A 24339-nucleotide genomic window follows, 5' to 3' on the forward strand; every position below is an offset into this window, starting at 1 on the left:
CACAAACACAACAAAAACCGTCAAAACCTTGATTGATGCAAAATACACAGATTTTTGTTCAACGAATTCCGAAAATCACACGCGTTTTATTTCAGCCAAATCATTGGGAAAATCACACAAAACGGGAGAGTGAAAAAAATCCTGACTCGCAAAACAAAATCACGTCCGTTCGCGGCGATGCCTACTTCGATCCTCAATGTAACACTTTGTAACTTGTTTACAAATATTCATTGTTTGATGGGTTTAATCACCGTTAACGAGTATATCTCTTTATTGTTGATATTTCTCGGTGAACGAATAAAACAAACTTGTTTTTTGCGTGACGTTTCGGCCTAATCACATTTCGGCCATCTTCAGACGCCTAAAATTTTATTACAAAAAACACGAAATTAAAACATTAACATAACACAATTTTTCATTTAACATTTTTTTTTCCCCCCACAACTCACAATTTGATCGCCGCAGCTGATGCTACCTCCTATCCAGCTGGGAGATCACGTACCACTGTCTAGTAGGGTACTTTGCGGTTGTGGTGCGCGTCCTCTCTCGTTTCCTCTTCGTCGTCTATCGTTGTTCGTCACTTGTCGCAGCTTAAACACTAACGCATTGTAGTTCGTGTTGAACAATCCACACTCACGCTGGAGGTTCACTGTATTGGCTTCCCCTGCCAGCTTGATGTGGAATGTCTCCGCGACTACTCTGCTCTCCTGGTCGGCGATTCGTTCAATTATTTTCGTCTCGTCAAAATTAAACACATGGCCGTCACATAGCGTGTGGTGCGTTAATCCAGTCCTGTTGTCTTTCCGTTTTACGTCATTTTTGTGCTCGTTGATCCGCGTGTCCAGTTTTCTCCCCGTCTGTCCGATGTACACCTTTCCATCCCCTGTTCCACAAGGTACCGAATACACCACATTTTTATGTTGTCCTGGTGGGATCGGGTCCTTGAGTTTAGCGAAAATCTCATTTTTCAATTTCGATTTTGCTTTCACCGCCAATGTTATGCCCTGTTCCTTGAGGATTTTTTGCAACTTTTCACTCAGGCATGGGACATATGGCGTGGGAATGTACTTCGTTTCGTCCACCTCCTTGTCGTTCTGCAGTTCGTTGTAGTGCTTGTGTACCCTCTGTTTCAAGACATTCTGAATGAACCAGTTAGGGTAATTGTTACACTTCAACATTTCCTTCACCGTACTGATGGCCGAAGGGCGGTGCTGTGCATCAGTCAACTTGATAGCCCTATCCACTAGGGCAATCGCAGTGTTGCGTTTGTGGGAGTATTGTGTTTAATTTTGACGAGACGAAAATAATTGAACGAATCGCCGACCAGGAGAGCAGAGTAGTCGCGGAGACATTCCACATCAAGCTGGCAGGGGAAGCCAATACAGTGAACCTCCAGCGTGAGTGTGGATTGTTCAACACGAACTACAATGCGTTAGTGTTTAAGCTGCGACAAGTGACGAACAACGATAGACGACGAAGAGGAAACGAGAGAGGACGCGCACCACAACCGCAAAGTACCCTACTAGACAGTGGTACGTGATCTCCCAGCTGGATAGGAGGTAGCATCAGCTGCGGCGATCAAATTGTGAGTTGTGGGGGGAAAAAAAATGTTAAATGAAAAATTGTGTTATGTTAATGTTTTAATTTCGTGTTTTTTGTAATAAAATTTTAGGCGTCTGAAGATGGCCGAAATGTGATTAGGCCGAAACGTCACGCAAAAAACAAGTTTGTTTTATTCGTTCACCGAGAAATATCAACAATAAAGAGATATACTCGTTAACGGTGATTAAACCCATCAAGTAAAGTCGTTTTGATCAAGGAAGGGAAAATGGGTGCTGTACAAGCAATTCGGAATAAATATGGCCCTAACGGTGAATTGCTGCTGAGGAGGTTCCAAAGAACGGCAACGAACCTGGCCAAGGACAACAACAGGATGAAATTCCTACTCAACTGTAGACGGTGTAAAGTGATCCCGAAGTGCCTCAACTACAAAATCCACATCCAGCTCGGTAGCGGCCGGTCCAGGGAGGAATTGGATAAACTGATGTTCAAACAGAAGATCCGAATCCTCAGTGTCATGGTTGCCGATGTGAAAAGATCAATCGCGGAGTTGCAGAAGAACAAAGCGCACCTCTTCGGAAAGATCGAAACAGCGTTCGAGAGGGAAGATGTAGTTGCAGTGAAGAAAATGGTGGAGAAGAAGAGCCGTTCCGTACACGAAGAGTCGAAAAGGAGAGGAGAGAGAAAGATAGAGAGGATGAAAAATCAGCGGATAGCCGAAATGAACATCGAAGAAGAATGGGTTGAAAACACGACCGACACCCGAATCCCGGACTTCTTACAACGAACCCTTTCGCTGGGTCCGAATTTCAACGTACAGAATAAGAGAAAAATGCCGTATGTTGAAATAGTAGCCGGTATTGAAAAGGGGATTCGATTCAAGGAGAATGCTGACGAGATTCGCGGGGAGGTTGCGTCGGCAATCACGAATCATATCAACTATGTCCGACAACCCAGACACGGGAAGTTGGAGTGGATTGAGAAGGATATAGCAGCAAGCAGGCGTTTCTTGGAGGAAAACCCGAACCTGCTCATAACAAAAGCAGATAAGGGCAACAAGACCGTCATAATTGAAGCAGAAGAATATCACGCTAAAATGATGGAACTGCTCAACGATGAAGACACATACCGGAAACTACGAGCTGATCCTTCCAATAGGATTATGAGGAAGATAAATGCGACGGTTGACGGATGGTTGGATCAGAAATGCATAGAGAAGAGCGAACACCGGAAAATGAAAATTTCGAGCTGTGACCCTCCCAGAATCTATGGCCTTCCGAAGTTGCACAAGGAGGGCAGACCGTTGAGGCCAGTAGTTTCGACGATCGGATCCGCCACCTACCAGATGGCCCAATATCTGGCAGGAGTCCTGGAAAATGTTGTTGGAAAAACAGAACACCACGTAAAAAACAGTTTTGAGTTTGCACAACAGATAACAGGAATGCAGATCCCCGAGGAGCACATGCTGTTTTCATTGGATGTGAAATCGCTGTATACCAATGTCCCGGTGCAGTACGCGATGGAGTGTATCGAGGCAAGGTGGAGCGAGGTAGCAAGGTATACGAAGATTGACAAGCGAAGTTTCTTGGATGCAACAAGATTAGTCTTAGACTCTACGTTTTTCAACTATCGAGGAGTTACCTACACACAAACCTTCGGAGTACCGATGGGATCACCGCTGTCTCCGGTTATAGCGAACATCGTTATGGAGCGTTTGGAACAGGAGAGCATACAGCGGGTGAGTGCAGAACAACTCGATATGGTGATATACAGGCGATATGTGGATGACTGTTTTTGCGTTGCACGGAGGGAACACGTTGATCGAATCTTGGAGATTTTCAATGACTTCCATGATAGGCTGCAGTTCACTGTGGAGAAAGAGGAACAAGAGCAAATCAAGTTTCTAGATATCATGGTAACGAGAAAAGAAGGAATCCTTGAGAAAACGTGGCTACCAAAACAGACGAAGGGACGGTATCTGGATTTCATTTCGGAAAGTCCGTACTCCCACAAACGCAACACTGCGATTGCCCTAGTGGATAGGGCTATCAAGTTGACTGATGCACAGCACCGCCCTTCGGCCATCAGTACGGTGAAGGAAATGTTGAAGTGTAACAATTACCCTAACTGGTTCATTCAGAATGTCTTGAAACAGAGGGTACACAAGCACTACAACGAACTGCAGAACGACAAGGAGGTGGACGAAACGAAGTACATTCCCACGCCATATGTCCCATGCCTGAGTGAAAAGTTGCAAAAAATCCTCAAGGAACAGGGCATAACATTGGCGGTGAAAGCAAAATCGAAATTGAAAAATGAGATTTTCGCTAAACTCAAGGACCCGATCCCACCAGGACAACATAAAAATGTGGTGTATTCGGTACCTTGTGGAACAGGGGATGGAAAGGTGTACATCGGACAGACGGGGAGAAAACTGGACACGCGGATCAACGAGCACAAAAATGACGTAAAACGGAAAGACAACAGGACTGGATTAACGCACCACACGCTATGTGACGGCCATGTGTTTAATTTTGACGAGACGAAAATAATTGAACGAATCGCCGACCAGGAGAGCAGAGTAGTCGCGGAGACATTCCACATCAAGCTGGCAGGGGAAGCCAATACAGTGAACCTCCAGCGTGAGTGTGGATTGTTCAACACGAACTACAATGCGTTAGTGTTTAAGCTGCGACAAGTGACGAACAACGATAGACGACGAAGAGGAAACGAGAGAGGACGCGCACCACAACCGCAAAGTACCCTACTAGACAGTGGTACGTGATCTCCCAGCTGGATAGGAGGTAGCATCAGCTGCGGCGATCAAATTGTGAGTTGTGGGGGGAAAAAAAATGTTAAATGAAAAATTGTGTTATGTTAATGTTTTAATTTCGTGTTTTTTGTAATAAAATTTTAGGCGTCTGAAGATGGCCGAAATGTGATTAGGCCGAAACGTCACGCAAAAAACAAGTTTGTTTTATTCGTTCACCGAGAAATATCAACAATAAAGAGATAAAATATTCATTGTGTTTAGGAGCTGCGTTACCTCTTAACCCACCCTGAGAGACGCCTCTGCTGAAACATTTTATCAAAGATGAGGTAAGAGACCTGGCTTTGTAAGATTCAGTGCATATTCAGACTATCAGGTGAACGGTCACCAAGGTTTTAATTTAAGACAAATTATGTACATGTTGTAATATAGTACTTGACTAGTTAAATAAATGTAGTTCTGTGTAGTATGAGCGTGCAATAAATAGTGTAACCGTAAATCTCACTGTTTTAATGTGATTGTGGAAGAAATCGAAGAACGCTGGAAGGATCCAGCAGGAAGCTCTAGGAGAGCTAAATCCCCCTCAATTCTGGGTCGCGGAGATGGACAGCAAAAGGAAAGTACTTACCCCCAAGGATTGTTCTTCTGGAGGCCTTACCCCTTTACGTATTGTGGGCGGTGGATCAAGCCCCAACACATTAACTTTCATTCAGTTGACAAACGAGTATCGAGCAGCTGACTATGAATATGCAGGCAAGTGAATGAAAATCGCCGCCCGGTGAACTTCAGCGTTATCCATCTGCTCGAAAATTTGGCGCACTGTCTTGACCCTTTGGAACTCCAATGGAACCCCCTGAGACACCTTGAAGCGCCCCTGAGGCCACCTGGAACCTATGAGACGCCCAAGAAACCCCATTTGAAGACCTCTGAAACCCCCTGAAATGCTCCTGTAATCTCCCTTTGCTGTCTCCTATAAACGCCTCCTGGCCTCCGATGCCACAGTTACCGTCGTAACATTTTCTTATGCTCAATTCTGGTTCTGAATAGCCCCCTCTTTTTATGTAGGACAAAAAAGATGCATAAATTTAAAGTGCATAGAAATAAGAGGTTTTAGTGTACTTTCACCTATATATATAAAAATGAGTTTGAAGTTCCTTTGAGGCAACAAAACTCACGAACGGATGAATCGATTGGCATGATTCTTGCACGGTTCGGTCCGTATTCATGGTGGCTGTGTTTATATGTACAAAAAGTTACGAAAACCAACTAGAAAAGTAAGAAAATTGATAAAATACTGATTTTTCATGAGCTGGGAAGGAAATCAACACGATCGAAATGAAATCAATCTAGAGTGCGGTGTTATTTTGAGCTCAACAGTTGTCAAATCACCCCAAGACGGCAAGACAAAGTTTGCCGGGACAGCTAGTATATATATAAAAATGTAGTGGCATACGTGGGACCGCGCATAACTTGCGAACGGAGGGGCCGATTTGGGTCGTCTTACCCAACTAACATTTATTGTGAATGTAAACGTCAACAAAGCGTCCTCAATACGGCTTGATGCTGAGTTACTGTGTTGTACATATAGATGGAAGCTTCTATGCAAGCCCTATACCAATGAATCTGGCGAACTTAATCAGCATGTAAATGCTGTGCGAGAAGCTTCTATGCCACCAAGTCACAGCTCTTTTCTCGGCTCCTATGTAACTACTAACTGAATAACATCTTGAGAAGGCGCTTTTTCAGCCTTTTCGCAGTTGATAAATAATAGTTATACGGCATCCCCAAATTAAACGATTAAATATAATTAGGTTATGGATACCGTGACGCAATACATGTGGAACTGGATTTATCACTTTTAAAATTTAATAATTAAAGTACTTGCCGCTCTTTGGAATCGAACTCCCGATCTCCGTATCCACTGGTCCCGATGATGTCCTCGCTGCCACACTGCTATAAAAAAACATAGAAAAACATAGAAAAGAGCCCGTTTTGTTTTACTCCAGACAAGGCTTCATAATTGTGCCACAAGAAACCTTACCCAACTTCATCTTGCTGCAAAAGCTTGTGAAACGTCAAACGCAATAATGTTTACATTGAACCAAGGGGAGAGTCGCTTAGCACTCTTTCGTTTATTGCATATTTTTTTAGAGTGCCAATTAGTGTAACGAAGTGGCCCGTTGTGCCGCAGTGTGCCACAGTTCAATTGATGCAATATATATTAAGCTTGGCAACCCTGCATTTGTTTTGATGCTTACGAGTAGTGAAAAAATCATATCTGTCATTCCCGATACTTTACCCGAGAAATCTGTTAATATAGGTGATTGACGGATATGTTCGGGTTTCTATACAGCGTATTAATGACTGCAACCTTTTGTTTTTTCAATATAAGCAAGTTGTCTGTTGCCAACTTCTTAATTGATCATAAAATAAGCGGCTTGTTTTGTGAGCACATTGAATAGATTGAAGTTGATAAGATCCACTGTCAATACGAGTTAACAGGAGTTATCTAAAATGACGATACCGGAACTCATCAACCCGAATTGAAGTAGCAAACTTGCAAGAATAATGACCACATTTTGCTAGCCTGTGATTTAATCTCATGTCCAAGCTTAAAAAAGTGCAATCATATTCGTAGATGAGAGGGTCCCCGAACCCGATTATGTTACTTTCGCCCTGTTTCAATTTCAATCTAGATAAGCAATAACAAGAAACGTAACTGAGTTTTATTGACAATATTCTTTTACATTGTGAGAAAACAACATCAAATAATAAAACTAGGCTAAACAGAAAATATGGAAGGTAATGAAGTTCAATTCTAAATAAATAGGTTATTCAGCTTCGCTTTTCTTCGATGCTGTTTGAATGCGATGAAAGCGCTGCAATCGTTCATTTGTTCTCCTAAGACGTCCAGAAGACAAGACCCACAGCATTTTCGATTTCGAGATGTTAACAACTTTCCCCGTAATTCGCCTGATTTTAAAAATATTTCTGTTCCTCTTTGTGCTGCAATGTTTTAGAATCTTTTCTCCGCCAGTTTTAGGAAAAACTTTAGTTGCACATTCGATGACAGGTTCTTCATTTTGATTGTTTAAAACCAGTGCTTCACAGTTGGTACCTGAAGATAACATTGATTAAAATAGTTATTTATGTAACGAGCATTGAACAAGCTGTGTGATTGCGGCAACAGATTCTTCTTCACAGCTTCTAGCTGAAAGAGTGTTCTTTAAACGGCTACGAAGCGCTGCTGTTTTGTGTTTTGGCAACATTACAAAACGTACTGTATAAAAGCAGCTATTGTAGTGGCTGGGACTCTTACTCGATTTGCACATCTTCCGGAAAATCTTCCGGCATTGAATTAAAGTGCAATAAAAGCAACCCAAATAATTTCACAGCACATACATGGATAGCTGTAAAGAATTTGTGTAGTAGCTATATATCCCGCTTAAAGTTTGTTTTGACAATAATGTTTACATCCGACAAGCCGTGTTGGTAAACCAACAGTTTCTTTATACAGCTTCTAGTTGTAATAATATCGCATAACGGCCTTTAAAGCGCTGCAGGTTTGGGGATTTGTCAGTATAACGAATTGTACTGTATAGTAGCAGCTGTTTTGTTAGTGGGGACTCCTATTCGATGTGTTCAAGTTTTCACATCTTCCGGGAAATCTCCCGGAGTTGGAATAGAGTGGAGTAAAGGCAGCCCCAGTGACAAGCAATGGATTTCTGAAAACCAAGTTTGGTAGCTGGATTGTGCTTGTTTTGCAGTCGTGTATTATCTTATGCTTTATATTTGACTAGCTTTCCTTTTATTCAGCGTTGACTGCTTTTACTCGATGGTTACACAACAGAAAGCAAATGACTGAAGCTTATAGCGCTGAAAATGTTAGTTGGGTAGTTTTGTTCTGTTAGTTTTCACCCAAGGAAGGTTTATGAGCCATAAAACATGGACAAATCGAGAATTTTTGAAAATCCATTCTTCATACATTTTGAACGGGGACTTGGACTTGGCTAAAGACTTGCAACGTCAAAAAACGCAGTAGGCAAGACAAAGTTTGCCGGGGTCAGCTAGTAATCTATATAAAAATGAGTTTGAAGTTTCTTTAAGGCAGCAAAACTCAAGAACGGATGAACTGATTAGCATGACTCTTGCACGGATCGATTCATATTCATGGTGGCTGTGTTTATAAGTAAAAAAGTTACGAAAATCAACTAGAAAAGAAAAAAAAATGATAAAGTACTGTTTTTTTATGAGCTGGGAAGAAAATCAACACGATTGAAATGAAACCAATCTAGAGTGCGGTGCTTAAATGATCTCAAAAGCTGTCAAACCACCACAAGCTTGGCAAGACCTGGCAAGACGAAGTTTGCCGGGACAGCTAGTTATTTATACTTTCTAGATGATTTTCGTAAGTTTTTCTGCATATGAACACAGTTGCCGGGAAGACGAATAGAGCCGTGCAAACATCAAGTTGATTGGTTCATCCGTTCTTGAGTTTTATTGCCTCAAAGGGATTTTTGAAACTCATTTTATATAGGTAGGTATACGCATACATAGAAAAAAGATAAGCACCGCGTTCGTCAGTTAACAAATGATTCAGGCCCAAGTTTGCGGTACTATTTCTAACTATTTATTCAACCTTTCCAAACTTTCCCATCTTTTTCTTCTTCTTAGCGTAACGTCCTCACTGGGACAAACCCTGCTTTCAGCTTAGGGTGTGTCTGTGCTACGAGCACTTCCACAACTAAAGCTCTCTGTCAATATCAAGGAAATTTCAAGAAATCATTGAAAGATACTCACGTCTTTGCAGTTTTGGCTATAGGAGCCTCACCTCCAGTGTTAAAGCGACACAAGAGTTTTGACTATGCCCTTACAAGTCGGTTGGGGCTGCCCACCAGAGTTCGAAACTGCGTGATTTTCACATATCGAACATTGATTCCCTGCCCAAGCACCGAATGCACATTCGCCAATTTGGGTAGATGTGGACGATCGGGACACAAATCGGCTGAAATTTACTACTTAATCAGAACAATCTGATACAGTAGAAGGCAGCGACAATAGATAGAGGGCAAAATTGTCTCCATCTGTATTTATCGACAGCTGCGACAGAGCTGATGACAAAGTCGTGAGCCTATGCTTTCTGGGGCATCATTTCATAATTTAAAACTGAATAACCATGGAATGCAACATGTTTAGCTCGAACAGTGGGACATATAAGTAAAACTTTAATGCAGTCGGAATTCGTTATACACGGTACATCTCACATAACACTCATAGCGAGTTCTCGGTTGCCTTACATGATGTAAGCTATGTACATCCGATTAAGCTTTTTTTTAGTGTAATTGAGGCATATTCTATGCTAATTATATTCCAAAAGCCAACTGAATTAATTGAAAGAAAACAGATAAATTGCAGTAGGTGTAACGTGGAATAACAATGACACTGTATGTAACGAACTCTGATTGTGGTTTGCAGGACATGTCAGTTTTATTCTCTCAATCTTTCATAAATCGATGATTCTTTAACATCTTGGTTATCAAGTTGTTGGAAGTTTACTATAATAAGCTTGTTCGCTGTTTTCCTTTATTTTGTAACTGTAACAAAGCTGACATTTTGTTATATCACATAACAATAGCCCTATACACAGGTCATGGTATTGAAACTCAACCATTTAGATAAATTTCCACCACATTGGTTTATGTTCCAAACCAAAACATGGTGCAGTGCTGATAATTAATTATTTTTTTGAAAAGTTTAATGAGTAAAGTGAAAACGTGATGTTCAAAGAATTTCACTTGTTCAAAAACGTTTATGACTTTGTCAAGTAAAAGCGTAATAAGGTAAAAGAAACTACAAGTAAATACCACGCTGTCACGATTTTGTTCTAGTTTCATAGTGAAATAGGTGAATTTCAATAAAATTGAGTCTCCCAAAATATGCTTCAGCTTCTGTGAATACTTAACTTCATTTTCCTTGCCATTTCCCTAGTCATATCTCATCCAAACCTCATTGGGTGCATTAGCCCCGAAAGGGTTGATAGCCCCCAATAATGATGGAAAGCACCTCTCCCGACGACGGCGACGGATTCTAAACTGCAAATTAAATTTCAGGCCCTGGCACTGGAAATTGACGAACAGTTCAGCATGTGTACCATCCGGCGGGATCAGCAGCGACACGTGTTTACCATTTCGACGGTGATTGTTTTCGTGTTCCCGATGTGCGTCCTGACGATACTGTACATTCTGATAGGGCTGCAGCTCCGCCGGTCCAAGGTAATGAAGAGAGGGACCCAGCTGGGGAGCAGCATACGACTGAAGGTAGGTGTAATTCGTGAGTGTGTTTGGGTACGAATATTAGGTTAGCAAATGGGACAACATTGAAACTTTGTGCTGGTCGACAGTAGATCACGCACTTTGACCACTTGATCCATTTCCGAAGGATTTTGGCCCGCTGATTCCGAATCTGACTTCGGAATTGCTGTAACACGTACAGTTTTTGAGAAAAATAGGGTTTTATTCACAAAATTTCATATTTTTATAGAAAACAAAATGTTGTCTTAATATTTATAATTTTTTTATCTGCTTATCATAACCAGTATTTAAATTCAATAGATTTTGATTCACTGATTCAGAATCTGACCTAAGAATTTTTGTAAAACGTAATTTTTTTGAGAAAAATGGGGTTTTATTTACAAAATTTCATATTTTTAAAGAAAATATACTATTGTCTTTTTAATTTCAAGTTTTTATCTCCTCATTTTAGCCAATATTTATATTTATTAGATTTTCATCCACCGATTTGGTAACTAACCTAAAAATCTCTGTAACACGTGCAGTTTTTGAGAAAAATGGGGTTTTATTCACAAAATTTCATATTTTCAAAGAAAATAAAATATTGTCTTTATAATTTTAAAGTTTTTATCTACTCATCTTAATTCATATTTTATATTTAAAAGATTCTATTTCACTTATTCGTATTCTCACCTATGAATTTCTGTAACACGTAAAATTTATGAGAAAAATATTTTATTCACAAAATTTCATATTTTCATGGAAAAACTATTGCCTTTATAATTTTATTTTTTTTATCTGCTCATCTTATCAAATACTTATGTTTAATGGATTTACATATACTGATTCGAAATCTGACCCGAGAATTTCTGTAACAGGTACAATTTTTAAGAAAAATAATTGTTAGCGTAAGTAAAAGGAAAACACAGTCTGGGTAGTTGCCAAACTGGGCAGCTTCAAAGTTGCAAATATATTTCGATTAATTCAATAGCATATACAAAAAAAATGATCTACTTACATTTCTGGGTAACAACCTAATTAACCTGCGCTACAATGGGGTTTTATTTTTTCTCAAAAAATTCACGGGTTACAGAAATTCTTAGGTCAGTTTCCGAATCATTGGATCAAAATCTATTAAATATTGGTTAAGATGAGGAGATAAAATTTTAAAAACAGTATTTTCTTTTCTCTAAAAATATGAAATTTTGTGTTTTTTCTTAAAAGCTGTACGTGTTACAGAAATTCTTAGGTCAGTATATGAAAATCTATTAAATACAAATATTGGTTAAGATGCGCAGATAAAAATATGAAAATTATGAAGACAACAGTTTATTTTCTATGAGAATATGATTTTTTTTGTATAATTCCATTTTTCTCTAAAATTTTACGTGTTACAGAAATTCTTAGGTCAGATTCTGAATCAGACTATAAAAATCTATCAAATACAAATATTGGTTAAGATGAGCAGATAAAAATATTAAACTTATAAAGACATATGAAAATATGAAATTTTTTGAATAATCCCTACTAAAATTTTACCTGTTACGGAAATTCTTAGGCCACATTCTGAATCAGTAGATCAAAATCTTTTCAATAAAAAAAATGGTTATGATGAGCAGGTGGATAATTGAAAATTATAAAAACAATATTTTATTTTATATGAAAATATGAAATTTGTGAATAAAACCCTATTACTCTCAAAAATTGTACGTGTTACAGAAACTCGTAGGTCAGATTCCGAATCAGTATATGAAAATCTATTGAAACAAATATTGGTTGAGATGAGCAGATAGGAAAAAATTAAAATTATAAAGACCGTAGTTTATTTTAAATGAAAATATGAAATTTTGTATTTAAAATTCTATTTTTCTCAAAAATATTACGTGTTACAGAAATTTTTAGGTCAGATTGCAAATCATAATATGAAAATTTATTTAATATAAATATTGGAAAACATGGGCAAATAAAATAATAAAATTATAAATACAATAGTCTATTTTCTATGAAAATATGGAATTTGTGAATAAAACCCAATTTTTCTCAAAAAAAAAAAAACCGTGTTACTAAAATTATTAGATCAGATTCTGACTCAATGGATCAAAATCTATTGAATATGAATATTGGTTATAATGAGCAGATGAAAAATTTGAAATTATAAAGACAATATTAAGTTTTCTCTGAAAATATGAAATTTTGTGAATAATACCCTACTTTCTTAAACATTTTACGTGTTACAGAAACTCTTAGGCCAGTTTCTGAATCAGTGGATCAAAATCTATTGAATAAAAATATTGGTTATGATGAGCAGATGGAAAATTGAAAAATATAAAAACAAAATTTTTTTTTATGTGAAAAACTGAAATTTGTGAATAAAACCCTATATTTCTAAAAAAAAATACGTGTTATAGAATTTCATAGGTCAGATTCCGAATCAGTATATGAAAATCTATTAAATACAAATATTGGTTGAGATGAGCAGATAAAAAAAATTAAAATTGTAAAGACAGTAGTTTATTTTCTATGAAAATATGAAATTTGTGTTTAAAACCCTATTTTCTCAAAAATTTTACGTGTTACAGAAGTTCTCAAATCAGAATATGAAAATCTATTGAATATAAATATTGGTAAAGATGGGCAGATAAAAAAAATAAAATTATAAATACAATAGTCTATTTTCTATGAAAATATGGAATTTGCCAATAAAACCTAATTTTTCTCAAAAAATTTACGTATTACTAAAATTATTAGGTCAGATTCAGACTTAGTGGATCAAAATCTATTGAATATGAATATTGGTTATGATGAGCAGATGAAAAATTTAAAATTTTAAAGACAATATTAAATTTTCTTTGAAAATATGAAAATTTGTGAATAAAACCCTATTTTTCTCAAAAACTGTACGTGTTACAGGAATTCTGAAGTCAGATTCGGATTCAGCGGGCCAAATTCCATTAGAAATGGAACAAATGGTCAAAGTGCGTGAAAAAAGTTTCAATTTTGTCGACTAGTGTAAACGATACTGGTTCTATGCATCTAGAGAGAAGTTTCAGTTTCAAAACTGCTCTTAATAGAGAAATTTCCTTATAAAGAAGCCAAGAGCTGTTAATTTTGTGGAGCAGCTGAGTGATGTCTTCCCTGCCCTTAACTTTCATAATCAACCCCGATCTCGATTATCTTTTCCACTAAAACAGAAACACTAGGGTGGTAGTACTTTTAAATCACTGGAAATACGATTATTAAGCACATTGTCATATGCAGACTAGGAAGTTTGATAATTTTGAGAAAATGATCATCACGGGAATCACGCAAGAAATTGTGGAGAAATCTAGATGGAACCAAGGTTTCATTCGGAAATTATTGTTGAAATGCCTTTATACAGATGAGATTCCTATTGATATTGCAGCAATGATTTCTACAGATATCTTCACAATTCCTACTGGATTTCTACAGGGATTGCTCCAAAAATTTCTCTTTTCCCAATGATTCCGACTGGAAATCCAACTGGGATTCCGTCAGCAATTCTTGCTCAGCAATTCTTGCTGGAATGGAGTGGCTCCAGGAATTCTTGGAAGACACCTAAGAGCAATTACTGAAGAAATCCTGCTGAAATTACCCCAGCAAGTATTCCTGAAGAAATCTTGGGAGGAATATATGAAATTCTAACAGGAAGTTTTGCTGGTATTCCAAAAGAATTTCCTTAATTTCAATAGGAATCCTTGGAAGAATTACACGGAGGAAGTGCATAGGAATCCTCGGAGAAAGAAACCTTTGGAACAATCTCAGTAAGAATTTCTGGAAACATCCCATCAGACATTTGTTTAGGAATTCCAAGAATTTATCCAAGAACTACTCTGGAATTACTAGAAATTTTTGTTGAGTTTCCTCGAATTATTCTTCACGGGATTCATTCCGCCATCCCTGCCGTAACTTATCTATGGATTCCTCCAGATATTTATCCAGGGATTCCTTCAGAATTTCTCTTTAGGATTCTGTCAGAAATTGCTCTTCGCATTCTTACTGGAAATCCTCTTCAAATACCTTTGTTTTTTTGTTGAAATTGCTCCTGGAATGCTGCTGGGATTACTCCAGAATTTCGTGGTGGTAATCCTCACAAATGCCTTGCTGGGATTCCTCAAGAAATTCCTGCTGGAAATATCCCAGAAATTCCTGGAGGACTCGCTAAGATCAAAATCTGCAAATGTACCATGAGGAATTGCTTGGGAAATCGCAGCGAGAATACTTGGAGAAATCCTGGTAAAAGTTCCTGAAGAAATCCCAGCAAGTATTTCTGCAAGTATTCCGAGAGGAATTCCTAGATGAATACTTGCAGAAATCCCTAAGGAGTCATCAGATTAATTTCTGGAAGAAACCTTTGAGAGATCCAGGGAGGAATCCCAGCAGAAATTTCGATCATAACCCCATCAGGCACTCCTTGAGGATTTCCAAGAAGAATAATCAAAAGATTTCTCCAGCTATTTCTTTTTGAATTTCTCTAGGAATTCCTGATGGGGATCTTCCGAAGATTCCTCCATTTGATTTTTGGATTCCTCAAAGGATTTCCTCTGGAAGTTCTTCCAGAGATTCCTGCTGTGGTTCTTCCAGAAATTGCTTCAAGATTTTTTTCATGAATTCTTGTTGGAATGCATCCATGAAATACTGCTTCCTTCAGAGATTTCAACTGGAATTTCTTCGACAATTCTTGTTAAAATTTCTTAAGCATTTTCAGCAAGAATATTTCCAATTATTGCTTCTGAGACTACTCCAGGTATAGCTGGAGAATTCCTTGCAGGTATTGTATAGGAACCCAAAACAAACATGGGAAAGTCCTGAAGAAATCCTAACAGTAGTTCCTGGAATAATCTTAGGATGATTCCCAATAGGAATACCAAATTTCTGAAGAAATCTATGAATAAATCACAGTAGAAGTTGCTGGAAGAATCCCAGTAAGAATTTCTAGTAGTGATTGCAGAAGATTATTGGACGAATCGTTGCATTTCTAGTGCAACCCCAAGAAGAATTCGTAGAAGAATTCTTGGAAATATCTCTGAAGGAATTACAGAAGAAATTTCGGTAGAAATTCATGGAAAAATCTTTGAGGTAAAGAATTGGAGGATATCTGAAAATAAACTTGGAGAAATTTTTGGGACGAATTACAGGATGAACTCACAAAGAAACTTGAAGTGGACTGCCTTGAGGAATCCCAGGAGAAATTCCAGGAGAAATCTTTACAATTTTTTTTCATGGATTCATCCAGAAACCCAGCAACAATTTCTCCAGAGATTTCTACAGAAGTTCATACAGAGTTTTCTTCATGATTTCCAACAGATATTACTCCTTCTTCTTCTTCTTCGTCTTCTTCTTCTTGGCGTAACTTTCCCACTGAAAAAAAACTTGCTTCTCAGCTTGTGTGTTCTATGAGCACTTCCACAGTCATCAACTGAGAGCTTTCTCTGCCAATGGCCATTTTGCAGGTACCCGAGAAGAAGGGCATACCTTACAAATACCATGCGAAGAGCAACCTGTGCTCTAATACCTAAAATAGTTATTGCTGCGTTATTCTACGAAATGTTATGAGAGCATCACAATAACAGTTGGAGGTATTTGAACAGAGTTTGGTATTGATGTAGTATTATACCAAATACCAATTAAAATTAAGTATACCAAATACAGCATTTGCAATTTTAGGTATGCATTCATTATTGAAATAACAAGGCTTGTTATTTTGTAGGTGTTATTTATGCAAAATTATGGTATTCGTTTTTGTTATTTTGCCTCTTATTACCACCTAATGAAGGACATATCAAGGTATGGTAGTATTTAAGATAAATACCTTGATGTGTTATTCACTTGTTATTTTCTTCTGCTCGGGACCCATGCCATTACAGCTGTGACTATAGCCCCCCCCCCCCTTAGATAGATATTCCCCCATGTATTTCCCCAGAAATTTCTCCAGTATTTGCTCTAAGGATAACTCTATGAATTACTCCACGGATTGTTTAAACCTAGTAGCATGTTGGGGTCAATATGACCCAAACAGACACGCTGAACGAGTATACGCCATCATGGTGTGCCTAACTTAACAACTTAGAAGAGTTGAGGGATTTATTTCCTAGGAATTTCTACAGGAATTCCTTTAGAAATCTCTTGGGTCATTTTTGGATCTTTACAGAACTTCCTTCAAAATTCCTTCAGAATACTTTTAGAATTCCTCCAGAAATACGTTTAGAAATACGTTTACAGATTGCTTCAGGAATACTTAAAGAAAATTCTCAAAGAGTTTTTATTTGTAGATTTTTTGAAATTTTCCTAAAAAAACCCTCTTATCCCCAATATATATTTCTAGAAATACCACCAAGGGCTTCCCAAGAAGCTTATTCAGGTATTTCTCCAGGAAATTCTTCGAGAATTGCACCTAGGATTTCACCAAGAATATCACTGGGATTACTTCAGATATTCCGCTATAGATTCATTCAAGAGTACTTCCTGCGATTTCTACAGGGATTCTTCACAAATTCCTTCAGGGATCCTGTCATAAATTCATGGTCGGGTTGCTTTTGAAATTTGTCTCTAGAATTCGTTCAAAAAATATTCAGAGACTTCTTCAGAATATTACAGATTTCTTCAGAACTATCAACAAGGAATTCCTTCAAAGTTCGCCCATGGCGTATTCCAGAAATTCCTTTAAAATCTAAACAATCCAAATTTTCTTCGGAAATTCTTGCAAGTGTTTCACCAAGAATTCCTAGAGAAATTTCTACAAGTATTTTATTTAGAGAATGCTCATGCGGTTCTGTCAGAAATATCTCCTGGGATTCCTTCAGAGATTTCTGCAGGAATTGCTTTAGGTGTTCCTCCAGAGTCCAGAGCATGGTCCAGAGCTTTTTTTTTGGACGGCGGCTCAACAAGTTTCTGAAGATTGACTGGAGGATTTTATGTATGAGTCCTCGAAAGAGCTCCTAGAGATATCTCTGAAGAAATTATTAGAAGAATGTTTTATACAATTTCTGAATGGAATAGTGTATATAAAAACCCCTGAGGGGAGATATTTCTGAAGAAAACAAAAAAAAACAGGAGGAATTCTATAGAGAATCACTAAAATAGTTTGTATTTTTTTTTTTGAGAATTATTGAAAAAGTAACTGCAAGAACTGGAGAAACCTCTGTACGTAACCATACATGAATTTCTTGGAAAATTCTTTGGAAAATGTGAAATGGAATAGATTCTGTAGTAATTTTCACAGGAGTTGGTGAAAGTTCCTTCGAAGAAATTCCTGAGGCATCACCGGTAAAGCTTCTAAAGCAATTTTAAGGAAAAGTTGAAATAAATGCTGCAAAATCCCTGGTGGAATACCTGGAGGAACTGCTGGAGAAACTCCTAGAGAAACTACCACAATCTCTTGAGAGCTTTGAAACGAGAAAATGCCCAAATATGTGGAATAATGTATGAAGGAATCAACCAGGAGAAGATCAAATAAAAATTTTTGAAAGAGTTCCTGGAAACAAAATATGAAGTTCTAAAGATAAACCCTAGACAAATTTCTGAAAGAATCTACGAATCTCTGTGAAAAAATTTGCATCTTTTTAAGAAACCGTTGGAAGGAATTCCTGGAAAACTTTTTAAAAGAATTTCTTGAGAAGTTTCTAGAGGAATTGCTGAAGAAATCCCAAGAAATCCCCCGGTTATATTCATAAAATTCTAAAGAAAACCATGGAAAGAAAAATATTCTTAAATAATTCCCGGAAGATTCTTCAGAAGATTTTTTTTTGCTGAACGCTTGCCAAAACGATACTCCTGTAAGAATGCCCCTTCTCCGACAATTACAGAAAAGAAATCGTGTAAAAAAATAATTCATGGAGACGTTTCCTGAGAATAATTCTTAATTGGGATCAGTTTTTTGAACTTATTTTGACATTTTTGCTATTTTGCTACGTGAATACCAAGTATTGCGACATTTACACCCATTTAGACTCAGTCCGAATTCTTAATTATCACAGTCGAATTTTGCACACGACTTGCAGCAGCTAGCGTACACAAGTTCAGTTGATTTCATGACGGGGGCATCGGATGCACAACAGGTAAACAAAATCAATTGGATTAGTGTAAAATTTCGCTGGAAAACGTTCTCTTTCAATAGGCTTCTATCGGGATTCTTGTTTTAAACCACAATATATGGTACAAAAGTACATATTTACTCATTTTTTGACGTTTTTATTAACCGTAGTTGAAAATATATAATTTTTATTTTTTTATTCTTCTGTCTCGTCCCTAGCTTATAACACATACTTTGAGTGATTTTTTTAGACCGTGTATGTCAGATAGGAACATTTTTGAATTCCCAGTGCGAAAAATGTCGAGCTCCGTCACACAAGGTTGACCTCAAGTGTCAAAGTAGAACTATTTACCATTTTTACTTATTTCGAATTTTCTCATTATTCCTTTGATTTTCAAGTTCGAGTAAAGTACAATTCCGATTAGAATACCATGCTTGATCGTATTATTCAATAGATTTCGTCTTTAATTTTAGGGCCCCATTGGGCCAGCGTCTAACGTTTTAACATACAACTTTAGAAATTTGGTTTCTTCGAATTAATGCTTATTTTCACAAAATAATTCATAAGACAATTTTTTCATAGACGTCAAAGTTCCACGGCCTACTATTTTCGAGTTGATATAAGAAAAACATAAAAATATGGCTATTGTAGAATATTCGTACAGAGTAAACTTCAGCTGTCAATAACAAGAAAATAGTAGGCCATGTAACTTTCACGTCTATGAAAGAGTTATTCTTTTCAACATACCAGTTCTCGAAAGTGAGACGTTAAAAAATGAGACACTGGCTCCACTTCTTCAGCTATTCCTGATACAAAAAATCAAAAATCTTAAAAGCACCAAAATTTAGCCCTTCAAATTTTTGACAGTATGTTTGCTTAGTATTTCTTTGTAATTGTTGAAAATTTCAGGTTGCGTATTTTTGCGCTTTGGAAGATTAAATTTGAATAGTACACTTTATTTCTTTTTTTTTTTAAATTTGTTTAATGTTAGCACTCCAAAAAATCAGAATAAAACCAATGGCTTGACATATCTGCATCAGGAAAAAAATTGAATTCACGTGGTTTCTCGTAGAATTGTCAAAATGAGCTTAACAATCAGATTTTTGACAATTCTTTTTCATTTTTTAATTAACTCAAAAACAGAAGGCTGTGGAATTTTGACGTCTAAGAAAGAGTTGTTTATATTGTCAAAATAAACAACTTTGCCGAGGAGGCAAAGTCTCTAGGTCGTAAAATAAAAAAAAAAAACAGTTAGAGTGTGACACCACCTATGCGGATAAGTTTCAAACTACTCCATTCTGGGAAATGATGTTTTTGGTTATTACAAAAAACTTTGCCAAGGCACCACGCGCCGAAAATGCTTCGTTTCGGAGTTAGTAATTTTGTCCCGCTAGATTGCAATCCTGGCCCTTAGTGCATTAAATTTTTTGGGGATCTATCTATCTATCTATCTATCTATCTATCTATCTATCTATCTATCTATCTATCTATCTATCTATCTATCTATCTATCTATCTATCTATCTATCTATCTATCTATCTATCTATCTATCTATCTATCTATCTATCTATCTATCTATCTATCTATCTATCTATCTATCTATCTATCTATCTATCTATCTATCTATCTATCTATCTATCTATCTATCTATCTATCTATCTATCTATCTATCTATCTATCTATCTATCTATCTATCTATCTATCTATCTATCTATCTATCTATCTATCTATCTATCTATCTATCTATCTATCTATCTATCTATCTATCTATCTATCTATCTATCTATCTATCTATCTATCTATCTATCTATCTATCTATCTATCTATCTATCTATCTATCTATCTATCTATCTATCTATCTATCTATCTATCTATCTATCTATCTATCTATCTATCTATCTATCTATCTATCTATCTATGTATCTATCTATCTATCTATCTATCTATCTATCTATTTATCTATCTATCTATCTATCTATCTATCTATCTATCTATCTATCTATCTATCTATCTATCTATCTATCTATCTATCTATCTATCTATCTATCTATCTATCTATCTATCTATCTATCTATCTATCTATCTATCTATCTATCTATCTATCTATCTATCTATCTATCTATCTATCTATCTATCTATCTATCTATCTATCTATCTATCTATCTATCTATCTATCTATCTATCTATCTATCTATCTATCTATCTATCTATCTATCTATCTATCTATCTATCTATCTATCTATCTATCTATCTATCTATCTATCTATCTATCTATCTATCTATCTATCTATCTATCTATCTATCTATCTATCTATCTATCTATCTATCTATCTATCTATCTATCTATCTATCTATCTATCTATCTATCTATCTATCTATCTATCTATCTATCTATCTATCTATCTATCTATCTATCTATCTATCTATCTATCTATCTATCTATCTATCTATCTATCTATCTATCTATCTATCTATCTATCTATCTATCTATCTATCTATCTATCTATCTATCTATCTATCTATCTATCTATCTATCTATCTATCTATCTATCTATCTATCTATCTATCTATCTATCTATCTATCTATCTATCTATCTATCTATCTATCTATCTATCTATCTATCTATCTATCTATCTATCTATCTATCTATCTATCTATCTATCTATCTATCTATCTATCTATCTATCTATCTATCTATCTATCTATCTATCTATCTATCTATCTATCTATCTATCTATCTATCTATCTATCTATCTATCTATCTATCTATCTATCTATCTATCTATCTATCTATCTATCTATCTATCTATCTATCTATCTATCTATCTATCTATCTATCTATCTATCTATCTATCTGTCTATCTATCTATCTATCTATCTATCTATCTATCTATCTATCTATCTATCTATCTATCTATCTATCTATCTATCTATCTATCTATCTATCTATCTATCTATCTATCTATCTATCTATCTATCTATCTATCTATCTATCTATCTATCTATCTATCTATCTATCTATCTATCTATCTATCTATCTATCTATCTATCTATCTATCTATCTATCTATCTATCTATCTATCTATCTATCTATCTATCTATCTATCTATCTATCTATCTATCTATCTATCTATCTATCTATCTATCTATCTATCTATCTATCTATCTATCTATCTATCTATCTATCTATCTATCTATCTATATAAAAATGAGTTTGAAGTTCCTTTGAGGCAATAAAACTCACTAATGGATGAACCGATTAGGATGGCTCTTGCATGGTTCGATTCGTATTCATGACGGCTGTGCTTATAAGTAGAAAAAGTTACGAAATTCAACTTAAAAGAAGAACAATTGCGAAATTGCTAAAATTGTTATGAGCGAGGAAGGAATTCAAAGCGATCGCAATAAAATCAATCTAGACTGCAGTGCTTCAATGACCCCACAACTACCACAACCAAAATGGCAGTACTGGGCAGTACAACGTCTGCCGAGACAGCTAGTACGGTATAAACTTATAAAAAGTATAATTATTTCAAATAAGCTGTTTAGCTAAGCATACAACATTTCTACCAACGCATTCATTGCAATGGGATGCTAAAAAAATCAATAAACTCCAGATGATCCATCATGTGCCACCCATTAAAAAACAATAATTTTCCAAACAAACTTCCCCAGGACGTTGATGGATACTGAAACATCCACTTTAAATTTCCATCCAATCATCGTGGCTACACGAGATTGTTCACCACAGCACCCAAACGTTAATAGCAAACAGGCACGAAGTGAAAGCGAAAGTGAAAAACATCATCAACCGATACGAGCTGTACAGAGTAACAGACAGACGGTCACATGTATTAGCAGCGCCAATCTGTGCTTCACTCACCGGTAATACATTGTTCAAACCATTACCGGCGGGAAAAAACTTCATTGGCATATATTCAAACTCAACAACAACCCCTCGCTTGTCTCGGAGGACCTATGGCAGGAACACCCCAAAACGATGCGGTTTTTTCTCATGGAAATTCGGTAAAAAAAAAACGATTCCGAGATCCTCAACGTCACAAGTTGTGGTGATATATGACGGTTGAATATGGTTACGCACATTCAAAGTGATCCAATGCCTGAATGGTTCCATTTCTGACGCAGATATAACTTTTTTTTTGCGTATCACTCCTCAATCCTATAAATAATTCATCTTGCTTCATTACAACACTGCACGTGCTTGCACTCGAAGACATGTTAGAATTTTTCCATTTAGCTTTTAAAAAGAACACACAAAACGTGACTTTTCATCGGCACCGATGCTGCTTGCTCTCGATAGCGCAGAAGGCGGGAGCCATGTGCATTTGATTCCATAACTGATTGTCTGATTTCATTTCCCATTGCTGACCGGCATTTCCTTCCTCCACAGCATACAATTTTCAAGAAATCCTCCCAGAGAACGATTGTTTCCATCAACTATCAAAACGATTCGCCCCAGCACTACAGCGAGAGCATGCTCATGCAGCACCAGCCGCCACTGCAGGCCCGAGTCTCCCTGCCCGGAAGCATCAACGCCTGCGGGAACAGCGTCAGCAATCTGGCTGGGACGGATGCCGGCGGCGGCGGAGCGGCGGTTCCAACGAACGCAGCCTTTTGGCAAACAACACACATCTGCTGGCGGAGCAGACCAACTCGCTCTCTTCCGAAGACGGACGAATCAATTACTCGAACCGGGTGCAATATCACAGCACTCGACATGTGGTCAAAATGCTAGGTAAGTTGTTGGCGGGAACTTTTGAATGCAATAGTATGTGATATAAATTGGTAGTTGATGGAAAAATTAGATTTCCATTTTTTAATTGGGGCTGTAGCATCTGTCATCAGTTTTCGTTTAGTTTTGTTTAGTGAGTACCCCTATTATGATAATATTATTACATTCTCCAGTCGGAGAACATTGAACACATTAACCTTCACGTACCCGACCTACGATAACTTATTTTCAAAATGCTGGCATTTCGTCAATTTTCATCCGATTTTTTAAGTCGCCTTTAATCGATCATAAATTGGTGCTAGTTTATTATACTTAAGTAGCCATGCAATATCCGGAACCAGTCTGGGGATATTCCAGATTGTGCTGGGGTCAGGGGGTTGCCAAAATGGCTAAAAATGATTATTTCGAGTGTGAACCTTCGATTTTTGCGAAATTTCTGTTGCGAACAGTAAAACACAACTTCGATAACCAAGTTTGAATAAGTTGACTCATCCGGATCCCCGTAACAGGTTCCGTGGGGCCTCTTTGGGGACACTTCTGGTTTTCAACCTAAACATGCCGTGCGACATATCAATCTTTATGATTGCGAATGGCTGAGTCAGAAACGATAGACTGAAGTCTGTAGGGGCTGTTTGGAAGTAGACCATCAATGTTAACTTCTTTTCCCGATCAGTGATTCACAGTGTCCTCTGTGTATGTTCGTCTCTGGCGTTCTTCAATCGATACCGAATTTGTTTTTATCGCTGCTCTTTTTTCTGACAGTAAGGGACTAAACATAAATTACGTGAAGTGGGTACCGAGGATTGTTCACAATCTGCGAACTTGACGGCGAAAAAATCGCGACCATGACGCCGCTGATTATACTGTCAAGTCATATGCTGATTTATCGACCGTATTCTATTAATAACTTGATG

The 24339-nt window shown here is 37.0% G+C and overlaps 1 protein-coding gene and 1 pseudogene across 1 annotated transcript; both read left to right on the forward strand.

The window, feature by feature from the left end:
* LOC109405374 (pyrokinin-1 receptor-like) overlaps positions 1 to 24339 on the forward strand; it is a 75375-nt pseudogene that overhangs the window by 33875 nt on the left and 17161 nt on the right.
* LOC134284262 (uncharacterized) lies at positions 1289 to 4449 on the forward strand. Its single transcript, XM_062843003.1, has 2 exons — positions 1289 to 1585; positions 1673 to 4449. Exon 2 carries the CDS (start codon positions 1829 to 1831, stop codon positions 4343 to 4345), a length of 2517 nt encoding a protein of 838 aa, XP_062698987.1. The 5' UTR covers positions 1289 to 1585; positions 1673 to 1828; the 3' UTR covers positions 4346 to 4449.

This window comes from Aedes albopictus, chromosome 1, assembly GCF_035046485.1.
Source record: "Aedes albopictus strain Foshan chromosome 1, AalbF5, whole genome shotgun sequence".
NCBI lineage: Eukaryota > Metazoa > Arthropoda > Insecta > Diptera > Culicidae > Aedes > Aedes albopictus.